Source organism: Tursiops truncatus, chromosome 2, assembly GCF_011762595.2.
Source record: "Tursiops truncatus isolate mTurTru1 chromosome 2, mTurTru1.mat.Y, whole genome shotgun sequence".
NCBI classification, from domain to species: Eukaryota; Metazoa; Chordata; class Mammalia; order Artiodactyla; family Delphinidae; genus Tursiops; species Tursiops truncatus.
Window position 1 is genome coordinate 26,684,023 of NC_047035.1, and position 16,865 is coordinate 26,700,887.

General features: G+C 39.9%; 1 protein-coding gene across 16 annotated transcripts in view; it reads right to left on the minus strand.

The window, feature by feature from the left end:
* GPATCH2L (G-patch domain containing 2 like) overlaps positions 1-16,865 on the minus strand; it is a 62,882-nt gene that overhangs the window by 39,096 nt on the left and 6,921 nt on the right. For 14 of the 16 annotated variants that reach the window (XR_002173349.3, XR_002173346.2, XR_002173350.2 and 11 more), the window contains exons 3-5: positions 7,485-7,549; positions 2,891-3,067; positions 1,270-1,349 (exon numbers count right to left, since the gene is read on the minus strand). Coding sequence is in view for 11 of the 16 variants with exons in the window: in XM_019920607.2 (XP_019776166.1) it covers positions 1,270-1,349; positions 2,891-3,067; positions 7,485-7,549 (322 nt within the window). In the remaining 5 variants the exon portion in view is untranslated. Of the gene's footprint in view, positions 1-1,269; positions 1,350-2,890; positions 3,068-4,577; positions 4,773-7,484; positions 7,550-16,865 lie in introns of those variants that run through there. The other 2 variants (XM_073800207.1, XM_019920640.2) reach the window with 2 other exon arrangements.

The following is a 16,865-nucleotide window of genomic DNA, read 5'->3' on the forward strand; positions in this document are numbered from 1 at the left end:
GGTAGGTGGTAGGGAGATCATCATCTGTCAGGCCTAACCAATAAAGAGAAAAAGTCAAGCCAGCGCTCTGCTCCCCACTCCGAATCTCCTGCCTCCCTCATGTATTCCTACCCTGCTAGCTGTCCTCATAAGAATAAGCTCTCAGAATAGCAAATGCAGCATTTTATCGCCTATAAAATGAGTAATCCAAAAGAAGAGGTATCATTCTTCCAATAAGCAAATGTCTTTCTAATTAGAGAGTTGAAGTTGAATTGAAAGATAAAAAGAATATGAATTCATCTGAAAATAAACAGCCTCATTTCTTCTGCAGAAAACAGTTCCCGGATTAATCTATGAAACAGTAGCTTCCTGAGGGCAGGCAGACTGTGGGTCTGACCACTGTATACCTGGCTGGGCATAGAGCCTGACACACATAGGCACTCTAGATGCTTACTGAGTGAACACACACATTAATGATCTAGAATGCCTCTCCTGTCCTTATTCTTTGTCCACCACAATCCTCTCTGACTGGGTATGAACCCCAGCCTTAACCTATTTTCAATCTCAAAGCCAGAGTAAAAAATAAATAAAATAATTAATTAAATTTACATTGAAAAAGATAAAAAAGTAGACCTGGGTTCAATTTCCTATATTTTGCCACTTCTATCTGGGTAACATCAGACATTCTTTAACATCTTTGAACCCATTTTCCTCATCCTCTAAAGAGAATATCACATTTTTTACAAGATTTTTGGGAGGATTAAGTGAACTGAGTGCCTAGCACAGTCCCTGGCAAAGGCAGAACTGAGTAAATGGTAGATATCCCTCCCTCATGGCCAAGGAGGGGCTTTTGAAATTTGATAACAGGTTTTTTTCCCCAGTTTTCTTCTTAAAGGAATTCTAGAATAAAAGACCAAAGTTAGAACAAAAGAAGCATTCATGAATTCAAGGAGTCATAAAGAAGCCAAAAGTATTTCAACTTATATAATAATAATATAAGATTAATCAAAACAGTAGAAGAGCCAGAGATCAGGCCTGTAGATTTACAGACAGCAGACACTGTCATGACAGTGTTCGCTTTGTCAGAACTTCTGTATGAATCAAGCTTCATCTTTTATGTGTGCATCCATTCATGCCCTATATAATGTTCACTCTTGTGAGCTTGCAAAATACACCTGGCTTAATTAACCCCAGGGAGTTCTGCAGCACCTTTGATTATCAACAATGTACACAAATCTTATAGGGAATATTATCTTCCCAGTGAGCCTAGAAAACAATGACAGCTATCACCTTCCCAACAAGCCTTCTTCGCCCCTTTCTGAGGCATCGAGCTGCAGCTCCAGGCAGACGATTAAAGCGAGCATGGTACCCTAAATAAAAAAGAAGAAAGACCTCAGTAACTGAATGCAGAAGATTCATTAGCAATGATGTGCTTCTAGTACACCAAAAGCCTTCCTCCCCAAGATCTTACTAAAATGACCCTTAAACTAGTATCACTAGGCTATTTGCCAATGATTTACTATTCCCATGTCTTTGTCACCAGTAGTATGATCTTAGGCATGTCATTTACCTCTGACCTAGGCATCCTCATCTATAAAAAAAGAATAATCACTGGCTCAGTCCTCTTTTACAGGACTGTTTTGAAGACTCAATGAAATAGCACATGGAATGTACTTTATAAACTGAAAACACTACACAAATATAAGGTATTATCAACAATTTCTAATTGCAAATTAAATGTTAGCTATTATCTTAAAAAATTCTAAAAATAGCATGTATAGTATAATCCTATTTTTCTAATTGCTGTATATGTTCTACACATAGAAGAGACAACTGGAAGAATCCACACCAAGATGTTATCAATGACTCTGGGTGTGGGATTATAGAAGTTTCTTCTTCCTATTCTTGCTTATTTGCATATACTTTAAGTGGTCCATAAAGAACTTTTAGAAATGGTCACTGAAATGTTTATGAAAGTTTTAAGGTAGCAAACAACGTGCCTCAGCCAAGCATCATTACCAAGAACCAACTGCTTTCAGAAGGACTTTCAATCACCCAAATTTATCACAACGAAATGCTACAGAATAGGAATTTACAGTTCTATTGTAATTCTGATCACCAATAGATGCTCAACATATACTTGGTAACTGACTAACTGGTTGATTATTGATTACTGGGAATCCTCACATCATAAATTTATAGAGCTAAAGGAAACCTCTGAAACAGTTTTGTTCCATGTCACGATATCCTAAGTGATGACCCTGATGTCCCTAGGAAATGAAGTGACTCTGCCACAGTCACAGAGCTAGGGAGACAGTACCAGACAGTATTACCACAGAGTATTACCACATTTCCTTCCCCGTCCTAGGCTCTTTACATTTCACTTTGCTACATCATAATTGATGGAAAGCAAAGGGAAAGGATACGTATTTGCGTTACAGTCCACAATAATAGAATTATTAAAATATTTTTAAAAATATTTTTAAATCATCCATTTTTAAAATGTCATTATACCTTGTACGTGAGTGTTGTTACTGAAATCTGTTCTCTTCCAAGATCCACTACTTCAGGCTTCCACTGAGCACTCAGTGGCCCGTCAGTTTCACAGCAGGATAAGCAGCAGTGACAGCCTGCTAGGTTTCTTAAATCTGGCACAAATGGCAATAGCAAGCTGAAGGAACGCCCTGCTAATATATATCCCAAGAGTCTCCATGGATTGATTTAGGTAAGAATGGAGAGAACCTCAAGCTTTGAGACTCACCCTTGAATCTTCTAGAAAAATCCCTGGACTAGTTCTAAAATTCAGATAGGTAATGCATGCTTACAGGCATGAGTATGCTTGCCATGGGGAGACTCTCCCCAGAAAGAATCATGTAAGTGTGAAGTATATTTTGGTCTCCTCAGAACTCACCTCTTTGAGCTGGCCGAGAAGGTAAAAGGAACGTGGAATCTGAAAGTTTATCCAGTCCAGAATCCATTCTCTCTACTTCAGAGCAATGGTCAGGAGCCCACTTGGGCAGAAGATTAGGGACAGTGAATCCTGGGACACATTCTCCTTCATAGAACCAATCACTCTGCTCGTCATCCCCTAAAGTAAAGAGATCCTATCATAAGCTGGAATTTTAACATGCTCTATGAAAAACCAAATAGGAAGATGACTTCTCAGTGCTATAGGTTTGATTATACTTTTTAAATAAAGCCAAAATACAAAAAATTTGTTTTGATACTTCTTCTTGATCCATATTTTGATGAAAACTGGGACATCAAACTAGTTCCACATAAATGTCATACTGTGGTACACTGGACTGCTTTTGATAGTAAAAACTAATAAAGCTACCATTTACTAAGTCCTTACCACCTACCAGAATCTATGCTAAAAATCTGTAAATTTGTTATCTCTTCCAAACCTTACACTAACTCCAACTTATCAATTAGGCAACTAAAGCCCAGAGAAGTCAAGGTCAAGTTAGTAAATGATGAAGCCATGGTTTCAACCCCAAACCTGACTAACTCCAAAGCCTTCAACACAAAAATAAACTGCCTCCCATGTACCATTCTAAGTGGTAAAAATGAACCTGGAGGTTCAAAGCCCACAAATGTTTCTCAATTCAAAACTAGCTATTCCTGAAGAATTTCTTGCGATATTTGTATTTCTCATAATAGGTGAATGAAGAATGTGTATCCATACCTTGTTTCTTCCTTGATGTCTCATTAATGGGACACAAAATCATCTTGACAGTAGCAATCCAAGCTACCAGGAAAAAACTAACCACAAAGACAATATAAGCCCCCAAGGCTTGTCAAGAAGTTATACTATTTGCCCAAGGCCATACTTTTGATTATTGACAAAGTCAAGACTAGACCCATATAGCCCAGACTCTTGGTTCAAACTTCCTTCTACTGGCTACAATGATAGCATCTCAATTTCCCAAAGAGCTTATTCCTGCCCACAAAGAGTAAGATGGGTAACTTTATGTCTGCTACCCCACACCCCTTTCAAAACAGCAAGGATGAAGGAAATTATTACTAGAACATCTAAAGAGTTCATGTTGCATTCATTTTCTAATGGGTACTGGATCTCAAGGAAGCTGCTCAGGCCATGCTAATCTCATGAAGTATCAGTTTCATGGACCACTAACACCCAGGAGAATGGTAAGTCTTAAATCACTGCAGAGATCTCTAAAAGGGGAAAGAAGCCACTAAAGAAGTTGCTCCAAGTGTTCCCTTATAAAAACACACATCAACAGGCTGTTTTTCTAAAACAGTGGTTCTCAACCTTTAGTGTGCGTCAAAAGGACTGGGAAGGGTTGCTGGAACACAGACTGTTGGGCCCTACCCACAAAGTTTCTGATTCTGGCCTACACAGGACCAAAAATGTTCATTTCTAACAAGTTCCCTAGTGATGCTAAACTGGTCTGGAGACCATACTTTGAGAACCACTACTCTAAAAGCATCTCACCAAACCAGGTACAAGGATGAATTAAAGACAGACATCAGAATTAACCATGATTAGTTTCACTGCAAGTCAATATATTAATTCCTTCCTATTCATAAGCATTCCTCAGGCCATTTATTAAAATAGTATTATTTAGCTAGATCATATTTTCTGATGACAAATGTCAGACTATACAGGAATTTTCTTTTTTTTGGTTCTCAAGCATTCACTCAAGATTTTTGAGAATACAGAAAGGGACTCACTGAACTGGAAGGAACCTCGTGAGATCTCATCTAGACCAGTAGTCTTCAACCTGGGTTCACTAGGATGCCTAATGCAGGAGCTCCTCAAAAGAGTGCTGCCAGAGAATAAGGAAGAGGCTGAGTGGATCAGGCTCCAGACCTCCTGCTCCTCTAGGATCTTGCTTTAACCAAAATAAGTTTAGTTGTTTTATAATTTGAGGTTCTATGTACACTTCTGTTTGAGGGAGAAAAAGGAGAATTTTCCCCTTATCTGGGTTCCCCAATAATTATTTATTAAGAGCTTACTATATGCCAGGCAATGTGTTACTTATTGTGGTAGAAAATTAAAAAAAACTCCTGCCTTTGAAAAGCTTCAATGGAAAAGACATGCATCTATAAACAACAGTGTAATATGGTAAGTGATAAGAAAGCAATAAGTACAGGGAAAGAAGAGTCGAGGGTTCTAGGAGATGACGCCTACACTAAGTGTATCAGTCAGAATCCCTTTAGGAAACATGTACATTTGAATGCGGTATTTGAGACTTTAGTGATTATTTACAAAGGTATAGACAGTACTAAGAGAAGCCAAAGGGATGCTGAAGCATTCGGAGCCAGCAGAGCAGGGAGTCTTTACCATTCCTAGATCTGAAGAAGCAAGGGGATAGAATGGTTACCAGAGCACAGAGAGAGAACTGTGGTTATAGGAGAAGGGCCCAAAGAGGAGAGGTAGCCTTCAGCAGGAGAACACAACCCCTACCAACCAGCAGTCCAACAGAAAGGGAGTCAGGGACAGCTCTAATCCAACACTGCATTACTGTTTCCAACTCTTTATTACCTCACTATAATAGAATGATACATCCACACCCTTTTCCTTTGCCCTGGGATTCCACAGAGCCTTCCCCTTGAGGCAGAGCACACTTCCTCATTCCATGGACACAGACATGGAGCTCAGTCATCTGATTTGCTTTAGGTAGTAAAGCACTAGCAGATGTGATTCAAGCAAAAGCTTTCAATATTCATGCATGGTCTGGTTTGGTCACTTGGCATTTATGTCCTCTGCCATAAGAAGTCCATGCCACACAGAGCCATTGCTCCTTTAGCCTAGGTCCCAGAATAAGAAAACAATGAGTAGATACAAACCTAACTTGAAGCCTGGAGACAGGCTGAGCCCAGGCAAGATCAGCTGACCCACAGCCAACCCCCAGCCCCATAGCAAGAAATAAATGTAGTAAACCACTGAAATCTGGGGGTTGTTAAGCAGTATTAGCATAATAAAAACTTGACTAATACACCCAATCTCTTTCACCTTCCTCCCTCCATACTTCTGCTGTTGCCTCCTATTGGCCAAACCCAACAAGAAACTGAGAGCAAGAAAACTCACAGATGTAGTCCATAAATATGCCCCAGAGGAGCAAAATGAGAACTGTCTTGGAGGATGACCAGCCATTCAAGGAAAGGTGAAGATGAGATTTCAGGCACAGAGACCAACATAAACAAAGACATAGAAGCAGGAAGTAACATAGCTTTGTGCTGAGAACTCTAAGTATCTAAATATCACCAAAATGTGTGAAGTTGAGGCAGAGACAAAGAGGAAAGCTGGGGCTATAAAACATTCTACAACCTTCCATAATATACCAAGGATTCCTTATCAGTGGAAGGCTTTCCAAAGGCCCGAAACTTAATTGGTTGTAATAGGTCCACACTTTCTTACACCCCTGTATACACATCATAAACTTTAAGAGATGCATTAGGATACTGTAGTAAAAGCAAAGAAAAAGTAATTCTGAAAGTATGCTCCAGTTCATCCATGGAAACACAACCAGACTTTCCTGGTATGAGATAAGAGAATCAAGACCCTAGCTAGAGCCCACCGGGGAGTATATACACACAGCTTCTAATGACATCTAGCTCCCTCGGAATCAGAAAGGAACAGAAATGTACTCACAACAGCCTCCATTATAGTAGGAAGCTCAAGAACTCCATCTATGTCCACAACTCTGAGGCATGGGTGAGACACCTCCCCACCGTCTCTCTCCAAAATTAGGACTTGGAACCTAAGTCTCACTGTCCCAGGATCCCTTCAGTTACTAAGGAGCCTATCTGGATCAACCTAGACATGTAGCCATGTCTCTGTCCTTCAATCACTTAACCCTTGGAGAAAAATCACTGGATTTCAGAAGATCTACAAACCCCTTATTTAGATTAAGAAAACTACAGTCCAAAGAAGCTCTAAGAAATTCTTATTAGTACACACTTACTGTGGCACTAAGCAAGTGTACAGGACAGGATCAAATTACTGTTTAAATAGTAAAAATAAAAAACTGATAATTAACATACACCAGCCTTATTCACAGTGCTCTCTACTAAACTTCAGAAAGAATTTCTATAATATATTCACCTAGAACACTATGGGCACTTATAAATAAGGTTAAAAAAATAAATCCTCCATATGTGAAAATAAGAATGTCTTAACATCCAGTAATACATAAGGTTATTTTTTGGTTTTAATAAAAAGCAACTTCCCAAAGTTCCATCTTTGACACTATAACCCCCTGGATCAATGATTCTCAAAGTCTGAACTACCTGCACAAAAATCACCACAGGTGCTTGTGGAAAATGCAGATTCCAGGGGCCAACTCTAGACCAGTTTGATTTCCAGGAGCTCAGGAACTTAAAGTTTTAACAGTTCCCCCATGTGGCTTTTATGCCCTAAAGTTTGAAAACCACTTTCATAAACAACCATCATATTCTCTGTGAGGCACTCCTAGAACCACTAGAATCTTCCCAGAAACACTGAAACAATGTCCCAAAGCTGGAATCAAGATTACCTTGCCGTCCTTCATCGTTGGTAAAGAGCCCTGTGTCACTGCTGCTACACACACTGCTGGTTTCACTGAAAAAAGAGTAAAACACAAGAGAATGCATCAGCTCCAGTCAAAAACAAAGCACTGTCCATTATGTCTTCTGGTTTTCAAATTGAAAGATTCCAAGTTTCCCTAATTTCACTCTAGCTCATTAGCCAATCAGAAATGTAAATTTCATAGTTAAGTCACAGAGGTAAGTTTATTTTCCCCCAAAATGAAAGAAATGTAAGAAGAGGAGAACTGTAAAACTTTTACTTATATTTTAAGGTACTTTTTTTTTTTTTTTTTTTTTTTTGCGGTACGCGAACCTCTCACTGTTGTGGCCTCTCCCGTTGCGGAGCACAGGCTCCAGGTGCGCAGGCTCCGCGGCATGTGGGATCTTCCCGGACTGGGGCACGAACCCGTGTCCCCTGCATCGGCAGGCGGACTCTCAACCACTGCGCCACCAGGGAAGCCCCTAAAGTACTTTTAAAAGATCTCAAGTCACTTTGTTAGTTTAGCATTAGAAAGTTATTTATTAAGGCTCACAGAAGTAATCTCAACCTGCTTTGGTATATCAAACAACACAAATTTACCAACCAATTTTATTTTAAAATATTGTCTACTATTGGTTTCAAATGAAGCCATGCAACTTTAAGACATCCAGCATTTTTCAAGTTTTCCCATTTATAAAGCAGCAAACAAAAATCCATGAACAGGAAAAAAAGAAAATCAGTATGACAAAAGTTGTATTTTCTAAAATTAATGTCTCTCTTGATAGCAAATGGATACAGCAAAATTCATCTTCAAAAAAGGAGGTTTAAAATTAAAAAACAAACTCCATTTGAACTCACTGAAATAAAACTTTTAGGGACTTCCCTGGTGATCCAGTAGTTAAGCCTCTTGTGCTCCCAATGCAGGGGGCCCGGGTTCGATCCCTGGTCAGGGAACTAGATTCCACATGCCGCAACTAAAGATCGCACACTCGGCAACAAAGATCCCACGTGCCACAACTAAGATGCGGCACAGCCAAATAAATAAATAAATATTTTTTAAAAAATTGTAGAGTAGGGCTTCCCAGGTGGCGCAGTGGTTGAGAGTCCGTCTGCCGATGCAGGGGACACGGGTTCGTGCCCTGCTCCGGGAAGATCCCACATGGCGCGCAGCGGCTGGGCCCGTGGGCCATGGCTGCTGAGCCTGCGCGTCCGGAGACTGTGCTCCGCAACGGGAGAGGCCACAACAGTGAGAGGCCCGCGTACCGCAAAAAAAAAAAAAAAAAAAATTGTAGAGTAAACCATCATATACCCCCCACGTAAATTCTGCAATTAGCACAGTGCTCTATTTCCTTTATCACACGTCTCTCCATCTATCCATCCATCAACCCATCTTGTTTATATGCATGGAAAAAAATAAACGGAAATAAAACTTTTGCCCCATAGAATTCTGTCCAAGTCAGCTTCATTTTGAGCTACTTCCAACAATTGATTCTGCCTCTTCTGATGCTGCATTTCTCCCACCTAATCATCAAATTTGATTTATCTGGTTCAAGAAAAATTTCTCTGTTCTTTACAATATTAGCGATTTCCTTGATTGGGATGTTTCCTTCTAAGCTAGTCAATTTTGTTCACGTGCTCTAGAAGACGGAAGAAGCATTCTCACCATGCTGCATAAAGAACAGGCTTGGCAAAATCCCAGTCTACATTTCTGGATCAAATATCTGAAAATATTTTGTATTTTGCAACATTTCCAAATATCTTGCCAATACTAAATCCTAAAAATGCTGGTTAAATTAAGTAGCAATGTTTCCTCACTTAAGCTTGTCTCTGGGTAACAGATCCAAGAAATTTGTCTCAGCAAGAGCCAATAAAACATACCTGGTTTCTTTAAAGGTTCTTTCATTTTATTTTCCTCTATACTTGTAAGTGGGAACATTCTCAGATGTCCATATAAGAAACGTCTCACAAAATTATACCGCTGGATTCTGATGGATTTAGAATCTTCAAAGAGCTCTGCAGTTAAATCCGGAAGACATCCTCACTGGGTACTGTATTCTTCCTACTTCTGAATCTAAGGAACTGTGCCTGCTGAACTTTATGGTGTTGTTTTTATGTTTTTAGCAAATTCCTAAGAATAGTAGTGGTCTAACTCTAACTCCATTGAGTCTTAATACACATTCTCTCATATCAACTACTTTATTTCTCTCATCTTGCCTCGAAGGTAAAGCATATTTTATATTTTTTAGTTCCTCTTGATATTAAGGAGGGCTTAAAAAGCACATCAGGCCATAAGACAGACATTCTACTCCACCATTGTTACATGCTTTCTTGGTTAGCATATCAGTAACTGAGATGTAGGGGTCAGCAAACAGCCGCCCGTCAACCATTTTTGTATAGCCTGTGAGCTAAGAATAGCTTTTATAGTTTTAAATCACAGGGGGTGGGGGTGGTGGTGATCAAAAGAGGAATACTTTGTGACATATGGATATGACACGAAATTCAAATTTCAGTAACCATAAATAAAGATTTACTGGAACACAGCCAGGCTCATTCATTGACCTGTCCATTCTGGCTTCTTTCACACTACAACTGCAGAGTTGAGGAGTTGCAACAGAGAACGACTCACCCACAAAGCCCCAAAATATTTACTATCTGGCTTTTTACAGAGGAAATTTGCTGATCTCTGCTCTAAGTGTATTACAAGGTCTACTCTGCAATGTCTATTGAATATTTATTTGAATATCTCCTCTATTTGAATATTTCCAAGTAAGAAATTAAAACCATTGCTTTATTACGAAGTCTATGGATTCTTCTCCTCATTCATTTCCAGCCACCTGTAAGCACTACAAGATACAGTGCTTCTCTGACCCTTTTTTGCATGGATTCCATTCTCTCCTCATATTTACTCTAAATAAAGGGGGCAAGCGCAAAGAAACCTGCTGGATCAAGAAAGGTATTGGTAACCTAAAACCTTCCTGTCCCTGTACATTTTCTATTTCTGTCAACAGTATTTAAAGAGACTCACTGTTCTTTAAAGAGATTGGACTAAACTTGTAAGTTTTCTATAAAGTTAATTAGAGTAATGGCAATGATGTCACAGAAATATCACCAGGATTTTAAGACTGTGTTCAAGGGAGATACATATTTTCTTCACTGAGAAAATAATTTATGCCTTAAAGAACACTTATTACGTAAAAGTATCATCATTCCATCAATATCTGGAAATGACTATTTCATCTGATAGCATCTTATTCCCTCAGAAGAACTTGCATTGTGGAAATCTAATTATATGTAAGAAACTGTTAGCATAATTTTCTGAGGAAAAAAATGGGAACTTCATGGCATATTTGCACATAAACACCATGATACAGCATGCAAATATGTAGTGCTAGCTATGAAGCAGAAGTAAATATTTCCCCTTACAATTTACAGGCCAAAGCTATCCAGTCCTGTAGCTTTCATTCACTTCTGACTCAGAGATTATGATTTTTTAAAAAAAATCAGATTCATAGGATTTTAATAGTGATTTAGTCAACTATAAAATGTTAATATAGCTAATTAAACATAATGTTTAATACTCTGTTAAAAATAAGCTATCTTTCAATAAAAAAGATTCTTTCAATAAAAAAGATTCTTTTAGTACCCCTGTAGATCACAAGGTCAAAAAGTTAAAAGATGTCAGGCTACTACACATTTTTCCTATGCCAAAACCGTCAAATTTGTTTATAACTTTTTTGCTATGAGCATTTTTATTAGGCAAGGAAAAAAAGCTCTGTTACTCATTTTTATAAGGAAAAAGAAATGTGATCCTATCCTTACTGTCCATTCCACTATGGTCCTCTGAAACTTAGTCAGGAATACAGAAACTCAACCTTTATTAATCTTCAGAAAAAGTAACAAGACAAAGCCCACAAAGATAGTAGGTAATGAAATCCTGTCTTTTCGTAAAATGACAGCAACTCCTAGAGGCATCAATGCCTCCCGTCTTTGCCTTGGGAACTATTCTATACTCCCTGTTCTCACATGATTCTAATCTATAAATAGTTTGCATATAAAAGTCTTCATAGGGCTTCCCTGGTGGCGCAGTGGTTGAGAGTCCGCCTGCCGATGCAGGGGACACGGGTTCGTGCCCCGGTCTGGGAAGATCCCACATGCCACGGAGCGGCTGGGCCCGTGAGCCATGGCGGCTGAGCCTGCGCGTCCGGAGCCTGTGTTCCGCAACGGGAGAGGCCACAACAGTGAGAGGCCCGCGTACCCCAAAAAAAAAAAAAAAAAAAAAAAAAAGAAAAAACTCAATTCTACCTTGGGGCAATAAAAAGTCTCTAACAGGAGAAGGAGGAGGAAGGATTTCCCCTACTATTTCCCCTATATTTTCACTCATTCACTTAGTAAGCATTTATTAAGTTTTACTATATTCCAGTCCCTGCTATAACCAGCACTAAAACTAACAAAGAAGCATGTCAACCACAATTTAACTGCATGCATTTTATAAAAAAACTTAGACTATGGGAGAAGAGTGTGAAAACATAGAAAGAAGAATGCTTTCCAACGAAGAAAATTCTCCAAATACGGGGTGGGGCAAGCCTAGAATTTAACCTTATAATACTGAGAAAGTCACCCCATTTTAGAAGCCAGAAAACGTCTCAAAAATATTCATATGTGAGTAAAAACAGTAATAACACATCGCACTTCTCTATATGGTTTTCAATTAAAAAATGTTTCCACAATTCAGCAGCGTAGCCATCATTTAAAATAAGACAAACAAAATTAAAGCCTAGATTTTGGACTACCAATTAATTGTATTATCTAATTATTATAACATTGTTAGAAGCAACTGAACCACATCCAACTGAAATAACGTAAATGTAAAGAAGAAAGTCAACCTAACCAGCAGTTCCAGCGGCTTTCCTCTCCCAACATTTTTTTTTTTTTTTTTTTTTTTTGCTGTACGTGGGCCTCTCACTGTTGTGGCCTCTCCCTTTGCAGAGCACAGGCTCCGGACGCGCAGGCTCAGCGGCCATGGCTCACGGGCCCAGCTGCTCCGCGGCATGTGGGATCTTCCCGGACCGGGGCACGAACCTGTGTCCCCTTCATCGGCAGGCGGACTCTCAACCACTGTGCCACCAGGGAAGCCCAAAACTCTCCATTTTAAAATCACAGTATTTTTATTCTATAGAAGAGATCAATGTTTTGGTCTTACTGAGTTCTCTAACTTGAAACTCATACTTGTTGGTAAAAGCAGAGTCAATGAGGTAAAAACCCAATCTCAATACCAGAAACATCTAGAGCAGTGGTTCTCAACTGGAGGCAATTTTGTCCCCCTCCTCCTACCTTCCTGCCCCACCCCAGCCCTCGGGGTCATTTGGCAATATCTGGAAAAGTTTTTGTTTGTCAGGACTTGGAGGGGGGAAGAGGAAACTGGTATTCTATTGGCATCTTGCGAGTCGAGGACAGGGTTGCTGCTAAACATCTTACAATGCGCAGGATAGGCCTCACAGCAGAGAATTATCTGGCCCAAAAGGTGAGAACCCTCATCTAGAGTGATGAACAAAGTGGAGGGATGAAGGGGGTGGGACATCATGGTTAAGGGAAACCACTTCAGAGGAGGAGAGGAGCCTGTGTACTTCTGCTGGATAGGGCCAGCCTTCAGGAGCTCATCAGCTAAAAATGCATCATATGTGCTGAACATCAAGAAAGTGGATTACAAACTCACTTCAGAAAGAAGCTCTCTCCCTTAATGCCATATCTTAAATTTAAAAAGTAAACATTCATCTTCAGTATACTTACTGAAAATACATTCTCAGGGATCTATACCTTGCTTGCCTTTATAGTTCCTGAATGTCCTTCCTTTGAAATCACAGTAAAAACACTCTCTCAGTATGTTCTGAGGAAATAATTAGTTTGAGAATACTATTCCTGAATTTAGCTCCACACTAAGTTAGGAAAAATTGTCAGAAGACCAGTGGTCACCTGTGGTAACCAGACTCCCAGATGACTCCCAGTGATCCCAGCCTCCTGGTATTTCACACCCTGGCTGGGCTGTGTAACCAGTAGCACAGGCAGATGTAACTAAAGGTATGTCACTTCTGAGACTAGGTTATAAAACACTAGGGTTCTACCTTGGGTACTTGAGTGAGAGCTCGCTCTCTCCCTCTCTCAGACAGTTTGCTCTAGGGGAAGCTAACTACCATATCTTAAGAATGCTAACAGCCCTGTAGAGGGGCCCACGTGGAAAGGAACTGAGACTCTCTTGATCCTGCAGCCAATAAGAAAATGAGATCTGCCAACAGCCCTGTGAGTGAGCTTGGAAGTGGACTCCTCAGCCCCACCCAAGCCTTGAGACAACTGCAGCCCCGACCAACAGTTTGATTGCAAAAGTATGAGAGACTCTGGACCAGAATCACATAGCTAAACTGTTCCCAGATTCCTGACTTCAGGAACTGTAAGGCTATAAATGTTTTATAAAGCTACTAAGTTTTAGGGCAACTTTTTCTTCAGCAACAGATAATACAGCATCTTTATGAATGCTTTTTTGAAAATAATTCCCTCCTTTCTAGCCCTAACAAGAAGTTTCTAACTTCTATAAGTTAAATCTCTGAATTCCCACAGCTGAGAAGGGGAAAACACAGCTTGTCTTCTGACCCGAGAGCTTGCTAATTCTTTCATATTCCTAACCACATAAGACTGTAAACTTAGAGCTGAATCAAAGTAGTTTATACTTGTCACAATTTCAGTAAGGAGGTATAGAATTAGTTTACCATCTATATTCAAAAGTTGGTATCACTAACTTTACCACCTGGGTTTCTCACCCATTTAAGATTATTAAATATGAGGTGTCTTTTACATCTAATTTTAAAAGAAACAAGCAGGATAGAGTTAATGTCTTACTTTATCATGCTAAAAACTAAGGGGTTTTCATTTTAATTTTTTTATTAAATAGTAATACACTTAACAAAAATTTTTAATTGTCTTAGAATTTACAAAAAACGGAAAGGTCACTCCTAGACCTATCACCCAAAACATTTCTATTCAATTCTTTTTCCTTCTTTTTTCTGGACTGAGGTGGTACACTTGTAACTATATGTAATCAGACTTCTGATTCTGAAAGTAAACAGGACTGAGGGACAGGTTTTTCAGAGAAATATCTCACACCAACCGCAAAATTACTCTCACAGTAAGTTATGAGAATGCATAACGAAGGAGTTTGTTTTTCAGCTTCATTCAGATGGCACCACAAAAGAAGGCAGCAACCTCTCTAGTTTCACAGGTTCATTAGCGTGGCCACTGCAATCAGGTATACTTTGCAGAGATAATGATTTTTGTCAGGACTCTGCTACTGAGCCGCGGGCTGTGCCTTAGAGAAGTCCACCCATCCTTTTTTTTTTTTTTTTTTTTTTTCCCTTTGCGGTACGCAGGCCTCTCACTGCTGTGGCCCCTCCCGCCGCGGAGCACAGGCTCCGGAAGCACAGGCTCAGCGGCCATGGCTCACGGGCGACGCCGCTCCGCAACATGTGGGATCTTCCCGGACCGGGGCACGAACCCGTGTCCCCTGCATCGGCAGGCGGACTCTCAACCACTGCGCCACCAGGGAAGCCCCACCCATCCTTTTAAAACTCACCTTTTCTTAGAACTAACAGTTTCATCCTCAGTTAGATGAAATATCTTTTCAGAGTAAATTTTTAAAGAGCATATATTTTGAGACTTGATACCTGAAAATGTCTTTCTAGTGCCTTTCCATATGAAATCTATCTTAGCTATATATAAATTCACGGTGGGAAGGTGGGAGACTTTTGCCATCAAAATTCTACAGGCAAGTCGACAGCCCCTCACATTTAGTACTGTAGGGATCAACATCAACCTTATTTTCATCCCTTTAAAGATTTTTCTTTATAACTGCTCCCCTCCCACCACCAATGCACAGTGCAAAAATACTGCCAGGATATGTCTAGGTAGAGGTCTCTTTTCATTAGTTTTCCCTTTTAATCTGTATACTTTAGTTTTTCAACATAGGAACATGTTTTCCCTTCAGTTATATTTTTAAAATCACTCTTCTATCCCTATGCTTTGGTTTCTTCCTTGGGAGTATTTACATCCTTGCAGACTGGGCCTCTATCCCTGTGCTCCAGATCTATCACCTTCTCTCTCATTTTTATCTCCTCTCTGTGCATTTTGGGAGGGCTTCCAAAGTTTTCCACATCATCAACTCAATTTTCTGCAGAAAGAATTGTCCTTCATTTTAACATTACAATTACATTTCAAATTTCCCTACACTTTTTCCTCCCATACTACTGGGCTTCAAATAGCTATCTTTCTGTCCTTATGACTTACTACTCCTGTTTCAAAGTGATTATATCTCCTTGCATCCTAATGAAGATTTTCTAAAATGTTCTTCTGGTTTCCACTGGCAGTCATTTTCAAAGATGTGTTCTTCCACTGAACATTCAGGATGATGTTCCCTTTCCCTCATTCTGCATAACTTGTCCAAAAGCCTCTTGCTGAGAACCGGTTTACCTAAAATTTGGTATTTGCCAACAGAAAGGGTACGTAAATTACCCCTGGTTCCATCCTCTACTTCCTTGGATACAGGTAACAAGCTCTTGTCACATCTACAACTGGCCAAGAGGATGTGCAGAGCCCCTAGCCTAATCCCCAGTGTCACTGGTAGGCTTTTGTCTCATGTAGCTATGTGGGACTGAGAAAGGATCTTCTTCTGACCCTCACTGCCTGATTCTGGGCCCATTCCAGGAGTCTACAATAAATGAAGTTATATAAAACACTCCAGTTTCCAGGATGCACTACTACTAAGAGTGTTTTTTCCTTCTCTGTCCATGCCAACAGTAAACTACTCTTGGAGACTGTATTTCCCAGAACTCAATATGCTATGACTGCCTCCTATCCCTCAAAACAAATACACACACAGAAAACACTACGATTCCCTATCCAAGTATATTCTGGGAGTTACAGCCTCCCAAGAGAAACTGAAAGATAACTGATTGCAAGTAAAGGGTGGAACAACACTCTGGCTCAAACTGTAGCTGCCCAATTTTCTGACTGAACCGGACCCTGCCTTCTGAACCAAGGGCAGACTATAGAGAAAGAATGCAGGGCCTCACTACCAACCTTCAGGGCAGGTTCAGCACTGCTGTGGGCTTCCAACTGCACTCTCTAGCGCAGTTCTATCAGCCTCGGACTTTGAGAAAATCTTGGCAGTAAGCCAGCTGTAAGTCCTGATCTCTGGTGATGTGAGTTTGCAATGTTTTATGTCTTCATAAATATTTTAGGGGCAGTTGAGGCTGCTTATCAGATGCTTTTTAAAATATGAAATTACAATGATGGGAAGGAGGTTGTGACTGAAAAGAATTACATAATC